This window comes from Leucopleurus acutus (assembly GCF_964270905.1).
Source record: "Leucopleurus acutus genome assembly, chromosome: 2".
Lineage (NCBI taxonomy): Eukaryota > Metazoa > Chordata > Mammalia > Artiodactyla > Delphinidae > Leucopleurus > Leucopleurus acutus.
The window spans coordinates 179,941,118-179,963,133 of NC_139143.1; the positions used below are offsets into that span (position 1 = coordinate 179,941,118).

At 55.5% G+C, this 22,016-nt stretch overlaps 1 protein-coding gene across 1 annotated transcript in view; it reads right to left on the reverse strand.

The window, feature by feature from the left end:
* IGSF21 (immunoglobin superfamily member 21) overlaps nt 1–20,529 on the reverse strand; it is a gene marked incomplete at both ends in the record, with an annotated part of 243,625 nt that extends 223,096 nt beyond the window's left edge. The window contains one exon of the mRNA XM_082865087.1: nt 20,460–20,529. Coding sequence (XP_082721213.1) covers nt 20,460–20,529 — 70 coding nt within the window. The remainder of the gene's footprint in view (nt 1–20,459) is intronic.
* Between the last annotated feature and the right edge of the window lie 1,487 nt (nt 20,530–22,016).

Here is a 22,016-nt window from a genome sequence, read left to right on the forward strand (position 1 = left end):
GCAGGCAACTGATAATTTAAGAAGGGAGAAACAGAATCTGAGAATGTTCTAGCTAGAAGAGCCCTGAGAGATCTGGGAGGGAAAGTGAGGCCCACAGGGAGTCAGCCACTAGCCTTGGGTGGAACGGAAAGGCAGATGCTTACGATTTATCCTTCCTGCTTTGGTTTTGCCACCTTTTCCTCTGCCTCCCTGTCTCCTTCCCACAGGAGCTCCTCGTCCTGGTGTGGAGAGTGGAACCGAGGAAGGGGAGGGGAAGAAGCGGGTGACCCGTCTCTGAGACGCTCGTCACACTCAGAGGCTGAATCACAAGGGTTTTTCCACGGCTTTTGCCGGGGGTGGTCGATGCTTTTATGGTCAGAGATGGCGCCAGATGCTGGCGTTGCTACACCTGAGCTGGTCCCTCACGTCTCATGTCTGTTCCCCTCTGTTCATGGGGGCCAAACGTCCACCGCGATGGCTGTTGGGAGGACTAAAGGCCGTGCCCTCAGGGCCTACCGTGCAGGGCACTGGCCCTGATCATGCTGTCCTCTCCCTCACACCCACCCAGAGGCACCAGCTCCTGCCCTCCGCCCACCACCCTATTGCTCAGCCTCTGAGCCTTCACTGTGGGCGGGCGTGTGTCTGGGCCGAGAGCCCAGAGAGGGTCAGTGCCTGAGTGAGAACCTCATCCGGGCCCGGCAGTTGAACCAATGTCCATCCCAGAGCCCTCCATTCGTGGGAGGGGTGGAGGGGGTGCACAGTAGGACTGAGTCTATGGCGGAGCCCCTTGGGAAGACTGGAGGGGTCCCCTCTGCTGACCCAGTCCTCCTCTCCTGCCTCTCACCACTCTCCCACCTCCCATCCCTCCTTCCTATTCCCAACAGGGGTCAAAGTTCTCCATCCTGCTGCCCTCCCAGGTGGTCCAAGGTCCTATCACTTTCTCTCCCTCCTTCCTGCCCAAGGCTCCGCAAGTGAGGAATTCTCCCCCCTCGCTCCCTGTAATGCTATACCGCTAATAAGATTAAAACATACCTCCCGGGCTTCCCTGGTGGCACAGTGGTTGAGAGTCCGCCTGCCGATGCAGGGGACACGGGTTCGTGCCCCCGTCTGGGAAGATCCCACATGCCGCGGAGCGGCTGGGCCCGTGAGCAATGGCCGCTGAGACTGCGCGTCCGGTGCCTGCGCTCCGCAACGGGAGAGGCCACAACAGTGAGAGGCCCGCGTACCGCAAAAAAAAAAAAAAAGAAAAAGAGAAAAAAACATACCTCCCTCTTACAGCATCGATTCATAGCACTGATTTACTGTTGCTTCTCGGCTGCTACAAAACGGATGCACGGGCTGCCACCTTAATCTCTATCCAACTCCTCACTGCTGGGGAATAACTGCTAATTAATACCTTTCTGCTTCCCGACGCCTGCCAGCTTTGAGAGCCATCGATACTCTGTGGGCTCCCTGCCACCCGGCCACTCACCTCCCCACTCGCCTGGGGCTCCAGCCCCAGGCCAGAGGCACCCTGGGGGTCCAAGGTGGAACAAGAGAAGGTGGGCTTTTCCGCTTTCTTGGTCCTCCCACTGGACACGCCACACACATAGACACAGCAAGCCAGCAAGAGGCGGAGCCTAATGCAGAAGGCACTGAGTCAGACCTCGGTTCAAATCCCAGCTCCTAGTCACACCAGCTCTGAGATTTTCACCTCTGAGTCCCAGCCTCCTTGTCTGCAAAATGGAGAATGCCACAGGACCCACCTCCTAGGGATGGCAAGAATTAAGGGAGAACAGGTCAAGAATGAACCGAACACAGTCCCTGGACTCCTGCTTCCTTGGGGCCTTTGTCCCAGGCCTGGAGGGGGTGCCATTACCATGGGCCAGCTGAGTTCACAGCACTGGTGTCAGGGAATGGCAGGTGGTCATTCCTAATGCTGGGGAGCAGGGTCCAGGGAAGACCCCATCAGAAGAAGTTAGCTACAGACATGCAGCCCGGTCAGGAGACGCCAACGTTGGAGCTCAGTGAGACTTTCCCTGTTTCTTTTCTTCTCCCTTTTCAGCTCAGAAGTCACCTCCTCCAAGAAGCCTTCCTGGACCACGCAACCTAGAGAAGCTGCTCTGTCCCTAAGCCCCTGACTATCCCATAGCCCCGCGTTCTCCTCACAATATGGCATCATCCAGAGTTAGGCTATTTACCTATGTGTTTGTTCCTGCCTCACCCACCAGGATGTCAGTCCCATGAGGCCTAAGCTCTTGACTGTCCCATTCACATTGTCTCCCTGGGCACGTAGTAGGAGATCAAAAACTATCTGATAAATGAATAGCAAGTTCTCCATTAGTATTAGCTAATAATAATGATGATGATAAGCAAGGTTATCACTTCCCTCTCCCCTCAAATGAAGAGCTGATTAAATGCCCTCTCTCCTTTAGTGGGGGATCCTATTAAAAAAAACCATCGCTACTGTGTATTCAGTGTCTACTATGTGTCAGTTGAGAAACTGAGGCTCAGAGCAGTTACACGCCTTGCCCCAGATGACACATCTAGCGGGTGACTCAGCGGCCATTCAGAACGAGGTGGGCCACGCATTCGAAGCACTCTACCCGGCCCCCTGATAGGGCACAGCACGATAGGGCACAGCACAGGAGGGAAGGGGAGAGCTGCTTCTCTACCAGAAATATCTGGACGCCAGTGTTTTCCTCCTAGAAGCCCGACAGCCTGCTGAGAGCAAGGCATTCCCTCCGGTCGCTGGTGGCTATAACATGAGCAGCCTGGGGAGGAAAGCCAGCCTGATCTTGGATGTGCACGGTCGCACAGAGAGCGTCAAGAACGCAGGACCAGGTGCATCTCCCTTTGGACTCGTTCCTCTCTGAACCAATTCCCTCTAGCGGTAGCTGCAGGACCAGATGGGGTAAGGGATGTGTGAACACACGGAATTATCATTCTAAATCCCCAAGTCTGCCTTTACCTGCAGGACAGCCCGGCTGGGGGCCCCGCTCTGTGAGGGAAGGAGGTGGCAGCCGTCTGCCTCCCTGGGCCGTGAGAGGTGGTGGTTTGGAGGGAGAGGAAGCCCCAGGACTGCGCCTGGCAGATGTGCCAGCAGAAGCCAGCGCTGGTGCTTTTAATAAAACATAACGAGGTGTGGGATCATTAAATATTTCGTCTAATTCCAGGCTCCCATGGGGGTGGGGTAGACCAGTTGGGCTGGCAATGGAGAAAGGTTTATAGGGGGTACCCTGAGGCTGTCTGGGGGCCGGGGCAGGCACAAGTTGTGGGGGCAACAGGACCCAAGCCTCTGGGCCAGGGCCGGGGTGGGCGTGGGGCTTTCCCACAGGCCTCCCTTCCAGCTTGGAAAGAGGCGGAAATCAGAGGCTTTTCTCCCAGAAATGGTCCCCTCCTACTGGGGACCTGGTACAAGCCACTGGCCCCTCTGGGCCTCAGTTTCCCCATACGTAGCATGAAATGAGGGTTGAATTTAACAGAAAAACGCTAGAACCTCCTCTACTAGCCCTGAGGAGGTCCATACTTCCTCCCCATCATGCAATCCACTCATTTTCAAATTCCTTCATTCAGAGTAAAGCTGAAGTAGAAGCCAGTCTGGAAAAGAGGCAAAGCAGAGCTCCTGGATCGAGCTGGGGACAAGGGCCCCCGAACCATTACCTTGACTCACATTCTGGCTGCCCAAAGTGGTATGGGGGGTACGTCCATGGGAAACTGGGGTTCCAAGGAGCAGTTTGAAAACCATGGGTCTGCCAAATCCTGCCTCAACTCCCCCATCTCCAAGGCCCAGCTCATGTCTCAGAACTTTACTGGAGGCCTCTCTGATCATGAAACCCCCCTGGTCACTACCAACCTTTTCCCAGCTCTCGCCATCCTAACATTCACTGTGGCCAGTGATTATGCTTCTTTACTTGTTTCCAGCCAGTGCACAGGGTCTGAGACATAGTAGCTGCTCAGTGATAGGGCCCCTCCCCGACCCCACACATCTACACGTGGCCAGCACACTTACCGGGCCCTATTCTTCTTCATAGCAGCTATTACTTCCTCTTGTTATGTATTCATGTATGGACTCTGGAAGGTAAGCTCCAGGAGGGCAGGCCTTATCTTTATCTGTTTCTATTCACCACCATATCTCTAGTGCCTAGCACACTATCTGGAACGTGGTAAGTGTCCAGTTTGTCAGATGAATGAAAGGATGGGTGAATGGATGGAAGGATGGATGGATAGATAGATGGATATATGGCCAAAAAATATAGGGCCAAAGAAAGAAGGAATGAATTCTCCCTTTCTTCCCTGAGTGGGTATGAGTCTGCCAGGCATAATAGGTTCAGTCAGAGCTCAAAATGTCTTTGAGATGAATCTCCAATGTCGCTATAAGCACTGGAAAGGCAATTCTATCCTTCTTCCAGATCCCGCAGCATCCACATGGGCTCTTATCAGTTCCATAAACTTACTGATGCCCGCTCTGTGCCAGAACTACACCAGGTACAGGAAGCATGGAGATGAGTTACAAATGGCCTCTGTGCCCCACGGTGCTGTGAACATAGTAGGTGCACAGAAAATGTTCGTTGAATAAATGATGTCTAAAGTGAGACCTGAATGATGAATAGGACTTAGTCCGAAGAAGGAAGTAGTTTCCAGCCAAGGGAGTGACAAGTACAAAGGCCCTGGGGCATCTAGGAGTACCAAGTTTTTAGTGCTGAGGTCCTATGTGACAGGAGGGTTAGGCTTTTTATTTTATTTTATTTTTTTTGCGGTACGCGGGCCTCTCACTGTTGTGGCCTCTCCCGTTGCGGAGCACAGGTTCCGGACGCGCAGGTTCAGCGACCATGGCTCACGGGCCCACCCGCTCTGCGGCATGTGGGATCTTCCCAGACCGGGGCACGAACCCGTGTCCCCTGCATCGGCAGGCGGACTCTCAACCACTGCGCCACCAGGGAAGCCCGAGGGTTAGGCTTTTTGTCCAGATTCATGTTCTCCCAAGTGGTTCCCCACAGGTGGCACCCAGTGCTCTTCCCAGAACTCTGTGCACAATAGGTCCCCTCTGAGGTCATGCTTTCTGGGGAATGAGAGGGAGGGGTGATGAGCCATAGCCCCTCCCATTGCCATGAATATCTCCCTGGCCACCTCCACGCCCACCGAACCCCACACTCATCTGCTCGGACCCACACACTGCACTAATTTAACCACTGCAAATACCTCTTCTGTCTCCTTTCCAAGGGAAATAACATTATTTAAGTAAAGCCCTTTAAATTTTAAAGAGCTGGGTTGGACTTCCCTGGTGGCGCAGTTGTTAAGAATTCGCCTGCCAGTGTAGGGACACGGGTTTGAGCCCTCGTCCAGGAAGATCCTACATGCCGCGGAGCAACTAAGCCCGTGTGCCACAACTACTGAAGCCTGCGTGTCTAGAACCTGTGCTCCGCAATAAGACAAGCCACCACAATGAGAAGCCCGCACACCGCAACGAAGAGTAGCCCCCTCTCGCCACAACTAGAAAAAGCCCGCGCTCAGCAACATAGACCCAACGCAGCCAAAAATAAATAAATGAATAAAATTTTAAAAAATAATAAATTAAATAAATAAATAAAGAGCTGGGCTGTGTGCTCTCTGCGGGAAGCTTTTAGCAGCATGCTGGAAAGAAAGAATAATAACGAGGCCAGAGACAACAGAGGAGAGCTGAGCTGCCACCCAGTGACTGCCCAGGCAGGGGGCCCAGGGCCAGATCCCGCTGCTGCTGGAGCCCCTGACCCCTTCCCCCAGAGGCACGTAGGAGCAGGATGGGAGGTCCAGAGAGCCCCAGAATCACAAAAGGTCAAGTTGGAAGGGATCTCTGGCAGAGAAGCAAGAAGGCAGAGAGGACAGAAAGCAGTTAAAGCGTGAGACATCCTACGTTCAAAGCTCAACCACTTAGTAGCTGTGCAAACCTGAGCAAGTGGCTTAACCTCTCTGATGATATAGGACTTTCCCTAACACCTCAGTGGATTAGTCATCCCCTCTTCTACGTTCCCATAAGGACTTGGTAGCTATTTCAATTTTAGAATTTTCAATATTATTCCATAATTTATTTGTTCGCCTGCCTATCTGCCCCAGGAGACTGTGGACTCCCTGAGGACAGGCACTGGGTCTCATCTGCACCTTAGTGCCAGCCCTGGCACAGGGTGCAACTCAGAGCAGGTGCTCAGTAAACGGCTGCTGAATGGAACTGAAATGAGGCCGAGTTTGTGCTCCAAGGAAATGAGTGGCTATTGGAGCATCCTCGTCACAGACAGCTGCTCTTAGCAACACTGCCTGGAGGCAGGACGCTTCATCCCAAAGGTGGGAATCTGGAGGCATCAAATATGTCTTAAAGGAAGTACTTTGGACCTCGACGACAGTACTCTCCTTCCCAATCTTATTATCCACCCAAGAATCTTAGAACTGGGTCGTCCAGACTCACTCCTTTGTTTTATGGACCTAAGGCTCAGAGGAGTGGGGGAGGGTAAGCGCGTGATGCTGCAAGTTGATGGAGGAGTTGAAATCAGATCCAGTTTGGTGTCCTTTCCACCAAACTGATGTTTTCTACGGTCGCTTGCAGGATGAGGCCAAGTGGCACAGAGAAGCTTTTTTAAAAATTCAAATGGTCACATGTTTAATATGAATTAAGAAAAAATATGTCTACTCAGTACAACAAGCCTATACATTATTCCTTTGTAAAATACAAATGAAAATAGAGGGAATCAGTTTAAATTTGATTTTAAGAAAATCATGATGTAAGAAATAACCTGGGTGGGATGTAGATAAAGTCATGAAGGAGGTGACTGAAGTTTGCCCTGTGCCCCAGGGCACGTTCAGAGCTGGTAACCAGAAAGCACCACTCCACCACCCCGGGACATGAGCATGGCGGGCAACAAAAGCTCCCCGTGAGACCCAGGCCCGGACCAAGGAGTGGCCCAACATTACTACGATGGATACCCCGCAGCCCGCACATAGGGGAGGTCCAGCCTGCAGGACACGGTCCCATATTCAACTGGAAACGAGTCTCATCTAAGTTCATGTGAACAGTCAGGTAGATGGAAAGGCGGCTGAACAAAGGAACGTCACCTCCACCACCTTGGACACTGAGACCCGAGGGGGCTGTTGGAGGTTTTCCTAAGGAATATTGACCTCCAGTGAGCGATCGATCCCCCCCTCCAAAGGAGCATGCTGTCACTCAGTCAGTAGGCAGGGCTGAGACCGACCTGCAGGGGGACAGGGCTGTAGCAGGGCTGGGGGAAGATGGCAGTGTCGACAGACGGCACGCGGGCAAGGGGCAGGGGCACTCTGTCTTGCCCAGAGCACTTCAGAGAATAAATAAGCCGGGGACGAAATTGCCGCTGGTATTTGTCACAGCTATTTCAGCAAAGCACCGAATGTATAAGCGTCTCGAATTTCAACTGGCAAAATTAGGCCTCATCAAAGTCAATCTGAACAGTCAAGGTAGACGGAAAAAAGGGCCGGACAAAGGAAAATAGAGGGACACGAGGACAGTCCCCTGAGCCAACTGAGAAGCTGGGAGCCAAAGGGGCTGTTGGTGGCCATTTTCCCAGGAAACAGTCACTCCATTTAGTGACAGCGCCCCCCCTCCGCAGACTCCAGCGACTTGCTGAGAAGGTTCCTCTAAATGTAGAATTGGCACTCTCAGCTTTCAGATGAAGGATAAAGGTCTGATGACCCAAAGGGCTAACTTACTCACTGTTAACTCCCTTCTACCCCACCTGCAAGGGAGGAAGCAGCGTCTGGCAAGAAGAGCTAAGACTTGGAGAGCACCTGACTGTCCCCTTGGGAAGAAGGAACTCTGAGCCCGTTCATGATGGATGTGGACCAGACTGCACATGGTAAGAGCCAGTGGGGATGGCAGGAAGGATTACCTAAATGGATCTAAGAAGAAAGAACCTCTCTGTGGGAAATGGGGTGGAAAATAGACCAGGGAACGAGGCATCGGTATGCCCTGGGGTGGAGTAATCAATCGGTGCGATGGACCAGGGGACAGGGACGTGTGGGGACATTGAAGAGTCTTGAGCAGAGGCAACACATCACAATGGTCAATACCAGCAGTGGAGGGTGCAGGCGTTTCCTCTCTGCAAACTGCAACGTTCTCCCAAAGTTACCTGTCCCTTCAAGTTCACGTGCCCCTGAAAGGCCAGTTCCACGTTCGCAAAGCCCCGTACTCATATGGTACGTTTTGGCTCAGGAAAATCTAGCATCTAGCACGGGATGGGGCATAAGGCAGGCATTTTAGTACCGTGATTGTTATTAATATAAGTAGTGGCCAATTATTTATTAGCATCCCACGTCATCTGTTTCCATCATCTTAGCAACTCTGTTGGGTACGTAGTGCAACCTCCATTTTCTAGACAGGGAAACTGAGGCTTAGCTTAGCAGGATGGTGTTATAGCTCTGCTGTTTGCTCCCCAGCTCACTCTTTTCCCTTCTCCACCCGTTCTGTGCCTGGGAGCCCAATTGCATGGGCTTCCAACTGAGTCTGGTCAATGGGCAGCATCAGCAAGAGACCCAAAGGCAGGAGGAGGATGAAATTGAGGTATTTCTTCCTCCAGCTCCCTGCCAGGTCCCCAAGAGTTGGCTGCATCCCTCTACCCAGAGCCACAGTCCTGCACGCAGCCCTCTTCACACAGCCCTCTCTCCAGTTGCTACAGGTGGTAGTAACTCCCCACTGTTCTTGGCCCCAAGGGCTGCCCTCCCTAAACCCTAAAGCCAGTAGTCCCTTTAATAAGCCCTTCATGGACCCCCCAGGCTGAGCTAGGTGTTTCCTGCTGGAACCTGGTTGGTACGGAGAGAAAGAAAGTGTCCCCAGATTACGGAGCTTACAAACAGGGGCACTGAAACCCCAGCCCTCCTCTGCCTCCGAAGCCCATGTCATTCCATCTGAACTGCGGTTTCTCAGCCACAGACGTTCACACCCGCAGCTGCCCAGATTGGCCACATCTGCGTGCCACCTGCTCCACTATGCACTTAACATTTTTCTTTAACTTGACTCATTTTTTTACTTAAATAAGCCATTTGAAAAAGAGAGAGTGAATTTAAATCACTGCCCCAAATGGCAAACCAGTCTCACTTGCCTTAAACAGAGGATGACTGAAAAAGAATTATAATGAAAACAAAACACTGTTATTAAAACTTTTCCTCCCTCTGGCTCGCTGCAGGCACGTTGCCCCGCACCTGTTTTTGTTGCAAAGAGAGATTAGCAAGTGAAGGGGCGTTAAAGACAGGATGGCATCAGCCTGAGGCTTTCTCCTTGGCATAACTAGGAGGACAGCATGAGAAAGGAACAGGGAAGACCCTCCCTCTCTGTGATTCCTTGGTATTTATTGCCCGTGGGGAGGCCCCACCTAAAGAGGAACATCGTCCTAGATGTGCACTGTCCAATAGAGCTTTCCACAGTGATGGAGACGTCTTACCCACAGCTGTGCTGCCCAATACGGGAGCCACCTGCCCCGTGTGGCTGTTGAGCCCGTGAAATGCGGCTGGTGTGGCTGAAAAACTGAATTCTGTTTCATTCGGTTAAATAAAAGCCGAGACACCTTGCTGGGTTTTAATGTAAATGCCAGTTGTCACACACAGCTCCATGTTGAACACAGCTCTGGACTGTAAGCCCCATGAGGGCAAGAACTCGCCTATTCATTCTCCTCTGGATTTCTAGAACAGCACGGTGCTTGACTGCCAAGAGCATTCAATTAATTCTCGACGCACCAGTGGATGAATCGGTAATTGAATGAATGAATGAACTATACTGCTTCTTGAAACAAGAAACTGCTCTCTGCATTCAGACTGTCCTGGGAACCACTAGCTCTTCCTGGTTAAGTAACTCTATTCCTCGCCACCCGGTTGCTCTCCTCCCTCCAGGCTCCTCAGTGGGGAGACAGGCTTAGGAACTCGACTTCCAACATGCCTCCTCCTCTCCAAGCTGAGCTCAGGTCCACTTCTCTGCTGCCACCGAGCAAACAAAGAAGCTTTTGTGGTGTGGTTGCTTTTGCTGCCCCCATCTCACTCCCTCCGCCCCTGACTGGGATATTAGGTGCTTGGTGACAATTAGCAAGGTATCACCTGCTTCTGTAGAACCAGGCACCTGGCCTTGGGTTACGGTATGGCCTGAATACCCACCTGACAAAATCCTGCGCACTCCGGCACTGATCACCAGCTCTAGATGCGGATGCCACCCACCCTCTGGCCATGCCAGCCTCTGTCTTCATCCCTGCACTGCCCCCTCCCCATGCCCAGCCCTGCACGATTCCAGGGCAGCCGGTGATGGACGCCTTCCTTTGGGGCAGCATTAAGCAGCGGGGAGGAAGAGATGGTGCTCGGAAGATAATGGAGGCGCCAATGATCGGCGACAAACAGCCCCGCCGGAGGAGCGCTGAGTGCCTCTGCAGAAACAGAAACAAAAGGGCAAAGGGAACAGCTCAGCTGCCTCTCTCCCTGGCGACTCCCAAGCTGCTTCTGTGATGTATGAGGCTGGGGGTTGCTCTCCGCCGGAGTGCCGCCAAGATCCCCACCCAAGTCTGGGGCACCCTGATGCTCCCCACACAAGGCTCTTGGGTGGTGGTGGGTCTGCCTGACTGAGCCCTGGGATGGCCCCCAGGACCTCGAGGGAGAAGACCTGCACCCCCCCACCACCACCACGCGCACACACGTCACGCACGGTGTGGGCACCAACGGGAAAGTCACCCTCTCTGGCTTCAGTTTTCTCAGCTTTAAAATGGGGGGAAGGATGTAGTGCATTGAATCTCCCAGCTCCCTCCTGGCCCCAATGCTCTGTAATTCCAAACCTGAGGACCCGCTCCATGTGGGAAACCTACAATGTACCCCTCCTCCTGGGCACTGGGGCTTAGCAAACACGTCTTCCTCTTCAGACTTGGGGGCATTCCAAATGTCATTACAACAGCAGCAGCCACTTTTCCCACACCTGCTGTGTGCTAGGTACCCTGCATACAGACCCCTCGTATTACGCGAATTTCCCCTTCCCAGCAGCCCCACCCCACGAAGCCACCATGATGAGTCGCGTGCTCAGCTGGAGACATCAAGGCTGAAAGCAACAAAGAGGTGATCGGAGTTCACACACTGGATAAGTGGTGGAGGTGGGATCTGAACTCAGGCCAGACCCCGGAGCCCATGCCCCCTGGGGATGCAGACGCTTCTCCCCAGGAGAAGCTACCCCCATCGCACTTGGTTCAGGCTCAAGGTGGGACAGCTCCATTCCAGGCGGGGGTCTGGTCTTCCCTCCTTGCCAGGTCTGGACACTGTGGGGAGGTGGGTAGCGTCCAAATAACGGCGCTTCTGCCATGAGGCCATCGTCTCTTCGGGCGCCCCAGAGCGATCATTCATAACACAACGGCGGGGCAAAGGGTTTCCGGTTTCAGGTGGCCCAGAAAAGCCAAATTCATCTTCCTAGAGCCCTGGTCTGGGAACGTCACTCTCTTCAACTGCCCCCCGTAGCCCCCAGGCTCAAATCCAGACCCCTCGCCCTGGCGAGCAGGCCCTGGCCAACAGCTTCAACCTCATTCCCCGCTTCTCAGTGGGCACCTTATGCTCAAGTGAGGCCAGCTGCCTCTCTGCCTCCCATCCTCACACAGCCTGGCAGCGCCCTCATTCCCCCCTCCCGGGCTTCGCACGTGCTGCTCTCCGGCCTGGGGTTCCCTCCCTACCTTCCAAGATTGTTTCAATCCCTCAGAGCCTTCCCGGGCCACTCCCTTTAGTTTCCAAGGATTTATTCTTGGTATCCTCGTAGAGGCCATTTATTATACATCATCTTTTATTGTTCTCAAATGAGCCCGTGCTGTGTGGGGTGGCCAACGGGCCAAAACTCCTTAAGGGAGGCCTCTTCCGACCCAGAATGAGGTTGGTGCAGCTGCTCAATTAACACAAGTGACTGGATCCCTTGCCTCGACTCCAAAGTCAGCTTCCAGTGGGGGGAGAAGAAAGCGCGAGCTTACTGAGCCTCTCAGAGGGACCCCATGGCCAGCTGAGCCCATCCTGAGGGTCAGGAGGAAGGGAGGGGTCGAGACTGAGGGCTAGTTGCGTGCCAGGGGCTTTCATGTATCCATCTCATTTATCGCCACAACACCCTCTAGTTTCAAAAGACGGGGAAACCATGACTCAGAGAGGTAGTGACTTGCCCAAGTATATACTCTGCTAGGAAGTGGCCGGGCTAGGCTTTGAACCCAATTCACATAAAAACCAAAGTATATTAATGACCACCGAGTGGCTCTTCCACAGAGACAGTGAGTGAGGAAGGATGGGCAGGCCCAGCGGCGTGCTGGTAAATGTTTAACAGCTAGCTCTGGGCTGGGGAGAGCTCTGATCTGCAGTGTTTGCTCATTCCATGGTATAAAGACTCCTGCCCTGGTCAATTTCAAGCCACCAATAAGGTAAACACAGAGCTGGGGAGAGATGTGTAAATCGATGCCCGGGTGTGAATCCAGGTCTGTCCCTCACTAGCAGTGGGACATTAGGCAAATCACACGACCTCTCTAAGCCTCATTCCTCACCTGTAAAATGGGGAGACTGTTATCTCCCAAACGGGAGTTTCTGGGAGGCTTTAATATGACTTTGTGGGAACATGGCTAGCACGGGACTTAGCACATAATTGTTGCCCCCTCCTTCCTTCCTCCCTCCCTCCCTCCCTCCCTCCCTCCCTCCCTTCCTTCCTTCCTTCCTTCCTCCCCCTCCTTCCTTCCTTCCTTCCCTCCTTCCCCAAACCCTGCACCCATCACCAAACAAGGAGAACCCAGAAGGAACAGGAAGCCCTTTAGTCTTCCCTCCACCTTCTACTGTTGGCTCATCCCCCAGACGCCAGCCGTGATGCCAGTTTGAGTGATGGTGGGCAGAGCTGGACAATGGACACATTCTCACACCAGAAAGGACTTCCAGAGGTGATTGAGCAGGGCCAGGAAACAGGCCCTGGGCTCAGTGTCTCGACCAAACCCCAGATTCAGGGGAGACATTATTCATTCATCAGTCAGTCAGTCATTCAACAAACACATCTTGAAGATTTGCTCAGAGCCAGGCCTTGTGCCAGAGCCAGTGGTGCAGGGATGCCTGCCCTCAAGAGCTCTCTGTTCAATGGAGAGACCAACCGATGACCATTTCCAGCCCCAGAGGAGGGTTGTTTTAACAGCATGTTGCCAAAGTGCTGCTGGCAGCACTCTCAGGGGACACCTGAGTCAGCAGGGGTAGGGGTGTTGTGGAGGGCAAGAAGTGGGTGAGCAGAGACTTGGAGGGAGATGTACGGGGAGTCAGGGGCTGTGCTGGCTGAGGGCAGATGTCTGCTCTCTGAGCCAGGAAAGGGCAGAAGTGGGGGAGGAGGTGGAGGACATGAGGCTAAGGCCAGAAACCTCTGAGCAGAGGCCAAGTCTGAAGGGCAGAGAGGTGGCGGCTCCGGTCCCCAGGCCGTGTGACTGCAGCAGCAACCTCCCCTGTGGACTGGGGATACAACAACCATCTGGGCAGCCGTGGAGGAGGGAGGAGGTCACATCAGCAAAATGGCTACACCAGCACTCAGCTCACAGGGCAAGCTTTCTGGTCAGTTTACTGGCCTGTGAGCTCATGGGGAGCTGACCTGTCTCATTCCAAAAACCTAGGGGTGTGTGTGAATGAAACAGCGCAATGGGTTGGGGAGGGAAGGAAGGCTGAGCGTGCAGCGACAAAATCCAGATTCCAGTCCAGCCACTTCCTACCACCACCTTTCCATCTCCCTGAGGCTCAGTTTCCCTTTCACGTCTGATGTGAGAACTAAATGGAAGGATGGGCGTGGGAGCATCTCGTCCGCGCTCAAGTACCACCAGCAGGTAGAGAGTTAGGAGGTCTGGAGTCAGAGTAGGCATCACTTTGATTATCTGAGAGTCTTCAAGAAAGACAGAATGTAGTTCCAGGAGCAGAAATTTACCAACAGGAAGTTCACCTGTGAATCCAGCCTAAATGTCACACGTCATAAGCCTTTGCATACACTTTTCTGTAGCAAGCCACACACCCAACACCTCTCCACGTACCCCAGCACCAGGACGCACATGTCTAAAGGCCAAAGATGCTTTATTCATCCAAACAACCCACCGTGAGCGGTTGTGGGTGACCATCTGCCATGTGTTTTGTGGGGAAGAGCAGAACCAGACGGTCCCCGGCTTCACGGAGCTTCTAGTCTACTAGGGTGGGGGATGGGAGGGTCCCAGTGAGACTGGTTCTACCCCCGAATTTCACTGGGAGAAAAACTCGGGTCTTGGGTCTTGACTGCACCCGGGGTGGGTGTGGATGGGGGACAATGCGTCGAGCCTCCAGGGAAAGCCAGGGAGCAGGCGGGGGAATCAGTCACCCCCAGGCAGCAGGCCGTGAACCGTCCTCCAGGAGTTACCAAGAACGGTAATCAGCAACTCTAAGGCTCGTCATGCCGAGGGAGGGTATCAAGTGGAGTCCTTCTCTATAAGAGGCAGAAATCAACTCCAGACGACTCAAGCCAAAAACAGTAACTGGTGGAACATTATGGGGAATTCATGGAACACGAGGACAAACTGGGCCTGGTATCGGGAGGACCCACGTGGCTTGAGCTAGCGCAGCTCTGACGTAACCATGGTTAATACTGGCAACAGTCATCTGAGCCCACAGGATTAAGCTAAGAGCTTTGTACGTCATGATTCGTTCCACCCTGTCAACACTCTGGGAGGAAGGTCCCATCATTATTAGCCCTGGGGAAACCAGAAAAGCACAGCGTCTTGGGGGTCCCCATTGATAAGGGGGACTTTCCAGTAGTTCTCTGTCTTCCTCTGTTCAATATTCAGCTTCCAGGGAGACTTTGTCAGATGGGCTCATCTTAGGGATGACTTAGCTGACTGTGCCAACCTACCAAGATGGAGTGCAGTTAGTACGGTGGTGAATAATTCCCCAGGGCACATCTGACGTGTTGCCGGGAGAAGTAGGAAAGGCTGGTGGACACGCTAAATGCCAGATTCCTTTCCTGGGTGTCACAATGTCCTTTCCTGCTCCTTCGGGCTGCTACTCTCTAAACCTCTAGCTACGTACATACTGTATTTATTTGCTCCATCCATGGAATCTTGGCCAATAGGTCTCGGTGATCACGAGCCCCTCTGCCACCAGACCTCACTGCAAGTGTAAAGGTGGGTTCCAGGATCTCACCCACCTGGTTCCTTCCCAGGAACTTCATCCTGAAGACAGACGCCTCTTAGGAATTAATGTCCCACGTTTCACCTCCACTGACATTTATCATTTAAAGCGGGGACGCTTTGCACCCTCTTGCATATGGTAGAAGCCGCTGCATTCCTCCTTCCAGCGAAGAAAAAATAAATCCTTTCTCTTCTCCTCCAGGAGCAGCCGTGTCTTTGGATTGCTTCAGACCTGGGTTTGAAATTCCTGGCTCTTCCACTTAAAAAAGGTTCTGAGCCTCATTCATTATTTAAGAAAGAAAAGAAAGGACGGAAGGGGGGAGGGAGAGAAAGAGAGAGGTATCTTGGGCCTCTTGTCCTCACCTGCAAAACATGGCTAATGACACCGCCTCATGGACTGTTTAGAGCATTTAATGCATAAAGGACGTCTAACAGGTGCGTGATAAATGGGAACTATCCGTAATGTCACTCTTCTTTCTCTCAGTCTTCAACTAGACTCAAGAAAGACAGCCTTGAGTTGAGCTGGTCCCACCACACACAGTCCTACCTCCAGTTCTCTGCTCCCACGGGTTTCCCTCCCTGGCGCATTAGCCCTGGGCTTATTAATGTTCTCCCTTTGCTTCAAGGTCTAGTTCAAGTTCTCCCTCCTCTCTGAAGCATTCCCTTTATACCTCCCAAATAATCACTCTTCCCCCGAGAACCTCCTGTAGAGGACATCAATCCACTTGGCATCTAGCAGGTATCAACAAATTTCCACCTGGATTTTCATTCATCTTTATGGGTACATGCCCGACCCCTCGCCCCACTGGAATGACGGTCACCGTCATAGGTCTTTCTCTTTTCAGATGTGCTCTGCCCACAACAGATGCCCATTCATTCTCTTGATGATGACAAGGGCTTTCAGGGACACTCCGTCTCCCATCTGTGCAGATGAACATACTGGACAATTTTATCTCACTGGGATTTGGGAAAGAGTAAGGCATCCGGACTGGGCATTGGACACACAACAACTGTCTGTGTGGCTGGAGCCGAGGAAGCGACTGAGACCCCTTCTCACCAGGAGACAGCAGAGCACAGAGGGAAAGAGACAGTCCTGGGTCTGAATCTCAGCTTGCCACTTACTGACTGGGTGGCCGTGGACAAGTCACTTAACCTCTCTGAGCCTCAGCTTCCCCATCTGGAAAATCACTTTAACTCTCAGGGTGGTTATTAGACAAGACAAGAAGAACAAGGCGCATGGCACCGTGCTGGCACAGAATGGGAGCTCAGTCAGGGCTAAATAAATGAATTTCAAGGGGCCCGGGGATGGCGCAGAGGTGGACTGGGTGGCGAGCCAGGTTAGACGCCTCCATGGATCCCAGGAAACCCAGTTAACAGAACTAACCAGCCTCCTCTTTGTTTGGCTCTTTGGTCTCCGGCTTTGAAGTCACCACTGCTATAACCCAGAAACCCCAGCGCGTCATTTAATCGCCTTCCACCGCCCCTCCCCCACCGCCCCTCCCCCACCGCCCCTCCCTCCAACTGTAGCAAGGTTCCGGTCTGGGTGAGACAGATGTTCTGAAAAGTTGGGGTAGCCAGGCCAATCTAAGGCATCACTGGTACCTTGCCAGCCCTTGCCCACACGCCCTGTCCAAGGAACACTGGAAGGGAAGAGGGAGCCTGGCGCTGGACCAGTCGGGACCCGCAAGGCTCCAGTACTCATGCCATTAACAAATCTTAAAACTCTGGGCCTCCGTTTCCTAATCTGTGAAAAGAAGAGCTTAAACCCATCTTGCAGTGGGCGAGGACTGTGCAGCAGTTAGCACGTGCTGGCCACACTACAGCTGATCCGTGTAATACTGGCTATTGAAAAAAAACACAAAAACCCAGCTATGATACAAGGAGAGGAGCAATGTTAGATTGTTTAAGGGGACAGCTGCGGAAAGACCGTTCGATGCCGGGTCTCAGTATCCGCTTCCACCAGGGCAGCTGTCCTTTTGTGCCTATCATCTTGTCCAAGGCAACAGGTTTAGGGGATGGTAATCAGTTCCTACAGTAAAAGGGTTCTCCTGGTAAAAATTAGAAGTTTCAGAACCAATGAAGTAAGAGATCTTGGAGGTCGCTTTCAGCTCTAACATCCCCTGCACTTAAAAAGCAAAAACTAATTCAACCTCTCAGGAAAAACTCCAGTTTGCACCTTGGGTGGGAAGGGAGTGGGGTTTATTGCTGGCGGAGGGGCCAGGCTGGGGTCGGGGCGGCAAGGGGAGCAGGGGCGGAGCAGCCTGGCCCCGGCAGGGCCCTTAACTCCCCCGCCAGGGGCTGAGAGCAAGCCGGGCAGGGGCCTGAGCCCCGCCCCGCGCCCCCGGCGTCGGGTGGAGATGGTGAGGGAGCATAAGTACGTAAAGTCCTCACGCCAGCTTGTGCATGCACAGCTCCCCTGCAGTCTCGGTGCTGCGGCTTCGTCGGCTCATCCGAGTCCGCCCCCGCATCCCACCCACCCGTTGACACGCGGCTGCCAAGAGAGAACTGGAAGGGCCTGTGGCTGGGGCCTTTGGCGCGTCCTAACTCGGCCTGCCCACTGCTAGCCTTCGCGGAGACTTCGCCACGGCCCAAAGAGGCAGGTCCATGGACCACTCTCTTCCCCGCGCCCCCAGGGCCCGGTGCCCTCTCTCTCCCAGGCCACCGCCCAGGCACGAGTGCATCACTGCCTTCCCAGTAGTGCCCAGACCAGGTAAAATGGGAACTGAGGAGTTAAAAACCAAGCGGGTTTCTCCTCTTGGAGAGTCAAGATACTGGGGAGTGGAAGCAGGGGCAGGAACTTCCAGCCCAGCCAGTCCTGTGTGCAGCCGACTGCTCTCTCCTCCCAGTGCACAGACCCACCCCTCCACAAAGGTGAGCCCCTTGGCTCTGCGGCCCATAGGAACAGAACCGGCGAGGGCGCACTGCCCGTGCCTCTCCCTAGTAGTGACCGCCATTGCCCCCCACTGGGCAGGCGTGTTTCTGAATGCCTGCCCTGGACTCTACCCTCCCCGCCCTCCGAAGCAGCCCCTGGCAGGGGGTCCGGCACAGCCAAGTGCCAGGTGCACGGCTCTCGGTCACGTCCAGGAAGGGCGCCCTCCCCCGGCAAGCCGGCCTGTTGCATCTCGTACAGACCCTTCTCGTGCTCCCACCCCTTTGTGGGCACGGATGTGGAGCGGGTAAGGAGGGATCCCACTCTCGAGCACTCTCATCTCTGCAGGGAAGGGAGGGCTCCCCGGCTGCCCAGGACCCCTGCGCGCGCCCCACGCTCAGAAAGTTTCCCATCTGCGATCCGGATCAGCGCTCTTCCCTCACCCTGAGCAGCGGAGCTCAGAGGCCATGCCGGCTGCCCCCGGCCCAGAGGTGCTCACCCCCGGCGCCAGGTCCCCCAGCCTCCAGCCAGTTGCAGAGGCGGGCCAGGGGAGTGGAGGCGCCAAGACGCCGGCTCAGCTCTCCGCAGCCCCGCAGCCCGAAGAACGCTGCTCGCGGGTTCTGGGGAAAATCGCAGGGTGGGGTCCTGACGGAGCGGGGTTTCCCACCAAAGCCTTTCCCATCAGTCGCCATCCTCACCCCTGCCGCGTCTCTCTGGTTCTGCGCATTCCGGGGGAAAGGGGTGCTCCCCTCTTCCCCCCAGCCATCCCCGCTCCCTTCAATGTCCAGGTGAGGGCTCCAGGTGCCTTTCAACAAAGCCCAGTGCCCTCTCCGTTGCGCTGGAACCGGGACACCACCCCCTCCCCGCCCCCATATAACCTTTCCCTCTAGAGGCATCCGAGGGAGGGAGCCGTCACCCCAAAGTTGGGGGGAGATTTTCATCACTTTGGAAGGTCTGTTGTTCCAAGGGTAAGGGGACAAAGTACAGGGCTTGCATTACTTCTGCTTTACACCAACCCCTCCCCGCTCTCTGCCAGCAGGACCACCATTCAGGCTCGAATTCTGCAGCTTCTCCCATCAACAGACCAAGCACTCTTCAAGGACCTCGGGGTAGACGGGGTGCGGTTATTTTAGGGGGGACACCCCTTCCCGGAAGGCACTCTCTCAGAGTTTGGCTAAGTACCTCCCGGTGGGGCAAGGCACACACACGGCAGAGGACAGAGATGGTTCCCCCACCTTCATCACCCAGTTGGGCTAGGGACTGAGACCCTACTGGTCACAATGGCTACGTTTTGGCACCCCGCATCCTCCTCCGCCTCCGCGGCAGAGCCAGGATGTAACTCCAGACGGGCTGGTTCTGGGCATCCAGGTTTGGTACTAGGCTTAGGGGGTAATCGCGGACGCGCACCCTCTAGTCTCCGCGCCCACGGCTCTTCGCCGGTCCAGCCTCCCTCCCGCCCAGCTCGTAGCCAATGTGTTGGCTCGCTGCCCGAAAGGTGCCGGGGTCGCCAGGTTGGACTGCCGCGCCACTTAAGACCCACCAGGCGGCGGCGCCGGGCTGGAAGCATCGAGGCTTCGGCGAACCCTGGACCCTGGAGCTGCGGAGGCACCAATCACTCTCTCTAGGGACCTCCTTCCAATGGGTCCAGCCCAGCCGGGACCAAGTCCATGCGGGACGCACACACACCGCTGCTCAGACCTTCTCAGCCCCCGGACGCGTCCATGCCTCCCTCCACACTAGAACCACACACTCCACTGCACGCACACACACTCCTGGCCCACGAAGCAACACAACCCCCGCATGCCTGCACCTCCACACATCCCAGAGACGTACACTCCTGCTCAAGTGTCACACTCCCACCGCCTATGCACACACGCCCCGTGCCCCCCCCCCAACAGAAATACAGCCACTCCCTGTCACACATCCCTAAAGGGACCCATACACTTGGGACACGCGTGCAACGCCGCACCTCACACACTCATCCACCCTGTAACACGCTCACACATGCGATGACACAAGCTCACACACTTCACACCCTCACCGAGAAGCTGGCACCCGCTCACACCCCCAAACACTGGCTCACACGCTTTCTCACACACACACCTCTGTGTAACTGACATGGACACTCAAACACCCCTCCAGACACTCGCTCGCTCACACACCATCACACACACTCACATCTCCAAATGCACTCCGGCAGCCTCTCCACACACAGCTCCCTCCCGGACACCCTCACACTGAGACGCAACAAAGACACACGCTCATACACACGCGCACACGCACACCCTGGCACAGACCCACGAGCGCTCTCTTCAAAGGAGACATCCTCCCTCCCTCGTCAAGCAGATCACCTCTGCAGACCCCCACGCCGGGAGCGGGGCTCGGACCCGGAGCCTCTCGGGAGCGACCCTGGCCCGCGCCCGCCGCCAGCTGCCCGCCCCCGCGCGCATCCCCAGCCGGGCTCCGGCCCGCGCCCGCGCACTCACCGCGCGCCAGGTCCAGGATCGCTGGGAGCAGCAGGCAGGCGCAGCCGCGGAGGCTCGGGGCGGCTCGCATGGTGCCCGGCAGCTGGCGGCGGCGGCGAGGCGGCGGAGGCGGCGGCGGCGGCGGCGGCGGCGGCGGCGGCGGCGGCGGCGGCGGGGCCCCTAGCCATGGGCTCAGGCGCGCTCCTGCCTCCGGCCGCCGGCCGAGCCAGTGGCGGGCAGCACGGGGCGCCGCGGGGGCGCCCCCATGCCGTCGCGGCCGGGCCGCCCGGGAGCCGGGCTAGACTCGGCTCGGCCTCTGCCGGGCGCCGCGACCCTCGCGCTCGGGGCGACCTCCGGGCGCGCCGCAGCTCCCGGATCCTCGGCTCCGCGCGGTGTCCACCGAAGCCCGCAGTCGGATCGGCGGCAGCGCCGGAGTTTGGAGCCGAATCGCGCTCTCTCCGCCTCGCGCTCGCCTCTCCCGGCTGCGCGAGCGCCCCTCCCCTCGCCCTCCCTCCGTCCCTCCCCCTCTCCCCGCCCTCCACTCGCCGCTCTCTCGGCTGTATTATACAGACTTTTCTTTAATCCTTTCTGCGCTGTTCGGTTCTCGTCCGCTAAGCCGATTTATTGCAGGGAGAAGGAGAGCCTCCCACCTACCGTCCCCCTCCCCCTCCTAGCGATCTTCCACCCCTCCCCCTCCCCCGCCCCTCTTCCCCCCAGGTTCCCCTCCTCACTCACAACTCGCTTGCAGCCCGTAGCTCGGTAACCCTCCCCCAGCTGACCGAGCACCCCTGCCCTCCAGGCCAAGCTCCATCTGATCCCGCTTCACCTAATCCCGTCCCTGGGACACCCTCGCCTGCGCGCCGACCCCCAGCCTGGTGGAGGGAGGCAGCCTCCCCCTTGAAAGCGAGGCCATCCGTGGAGCCAAACAGGCAGGGTGTGGCACGGGAGCAGTGGTCTTACCCCCTATTAAGGATTAGGGGCATCAGTGTTCTGAAACTTCCAAATTATGGCTGCCCTCCCCCAGGCACACATGGAAATGGGATATGTTTTGTTCTTTCTTCCAAGAATAGCCACATTCCTGGACCCAGGCAGAAATGGGTAAGGAGCTGCGTGTTTCTTTCTGGCAGAGACCACAGTTTCACCCTTTGGGCAGACCCGATTCCTCTTCTCCCTGGGCCTGAGGATTGGGGTTTGGGACTTGTTTCTTATCATTATCCTCCCACCGACACACACACGCGCGCGCGCACGCACACACCAACCATTGAGCCTCAGGTCTGGCTGTGAGCCCTGGGAGGGGAGAGGTACTCCAGCCCTGGGAGTGGTCAGGGGTCACGTTAGATGGGGAAGTTCAGAGCACGGAATTTCACTCCATGGCATTCTAAGGAGAATCCCCAGCTTCTCTATCTATGTCAGGTTGCTGCGTCAGGCTGTCACTCTGTTTACCCAAATGGACAGTGGGTACAAAGCCAGTTCCATCTCCAGCAGCCCTTTGAAGGGGTGTAGGGAATGGAGTGGGCAGTGGGTGGCTGCTAGGCTGTCTCTTGGCCAGCCTTGCGCAGAGATGCCCCATGGCAGGGA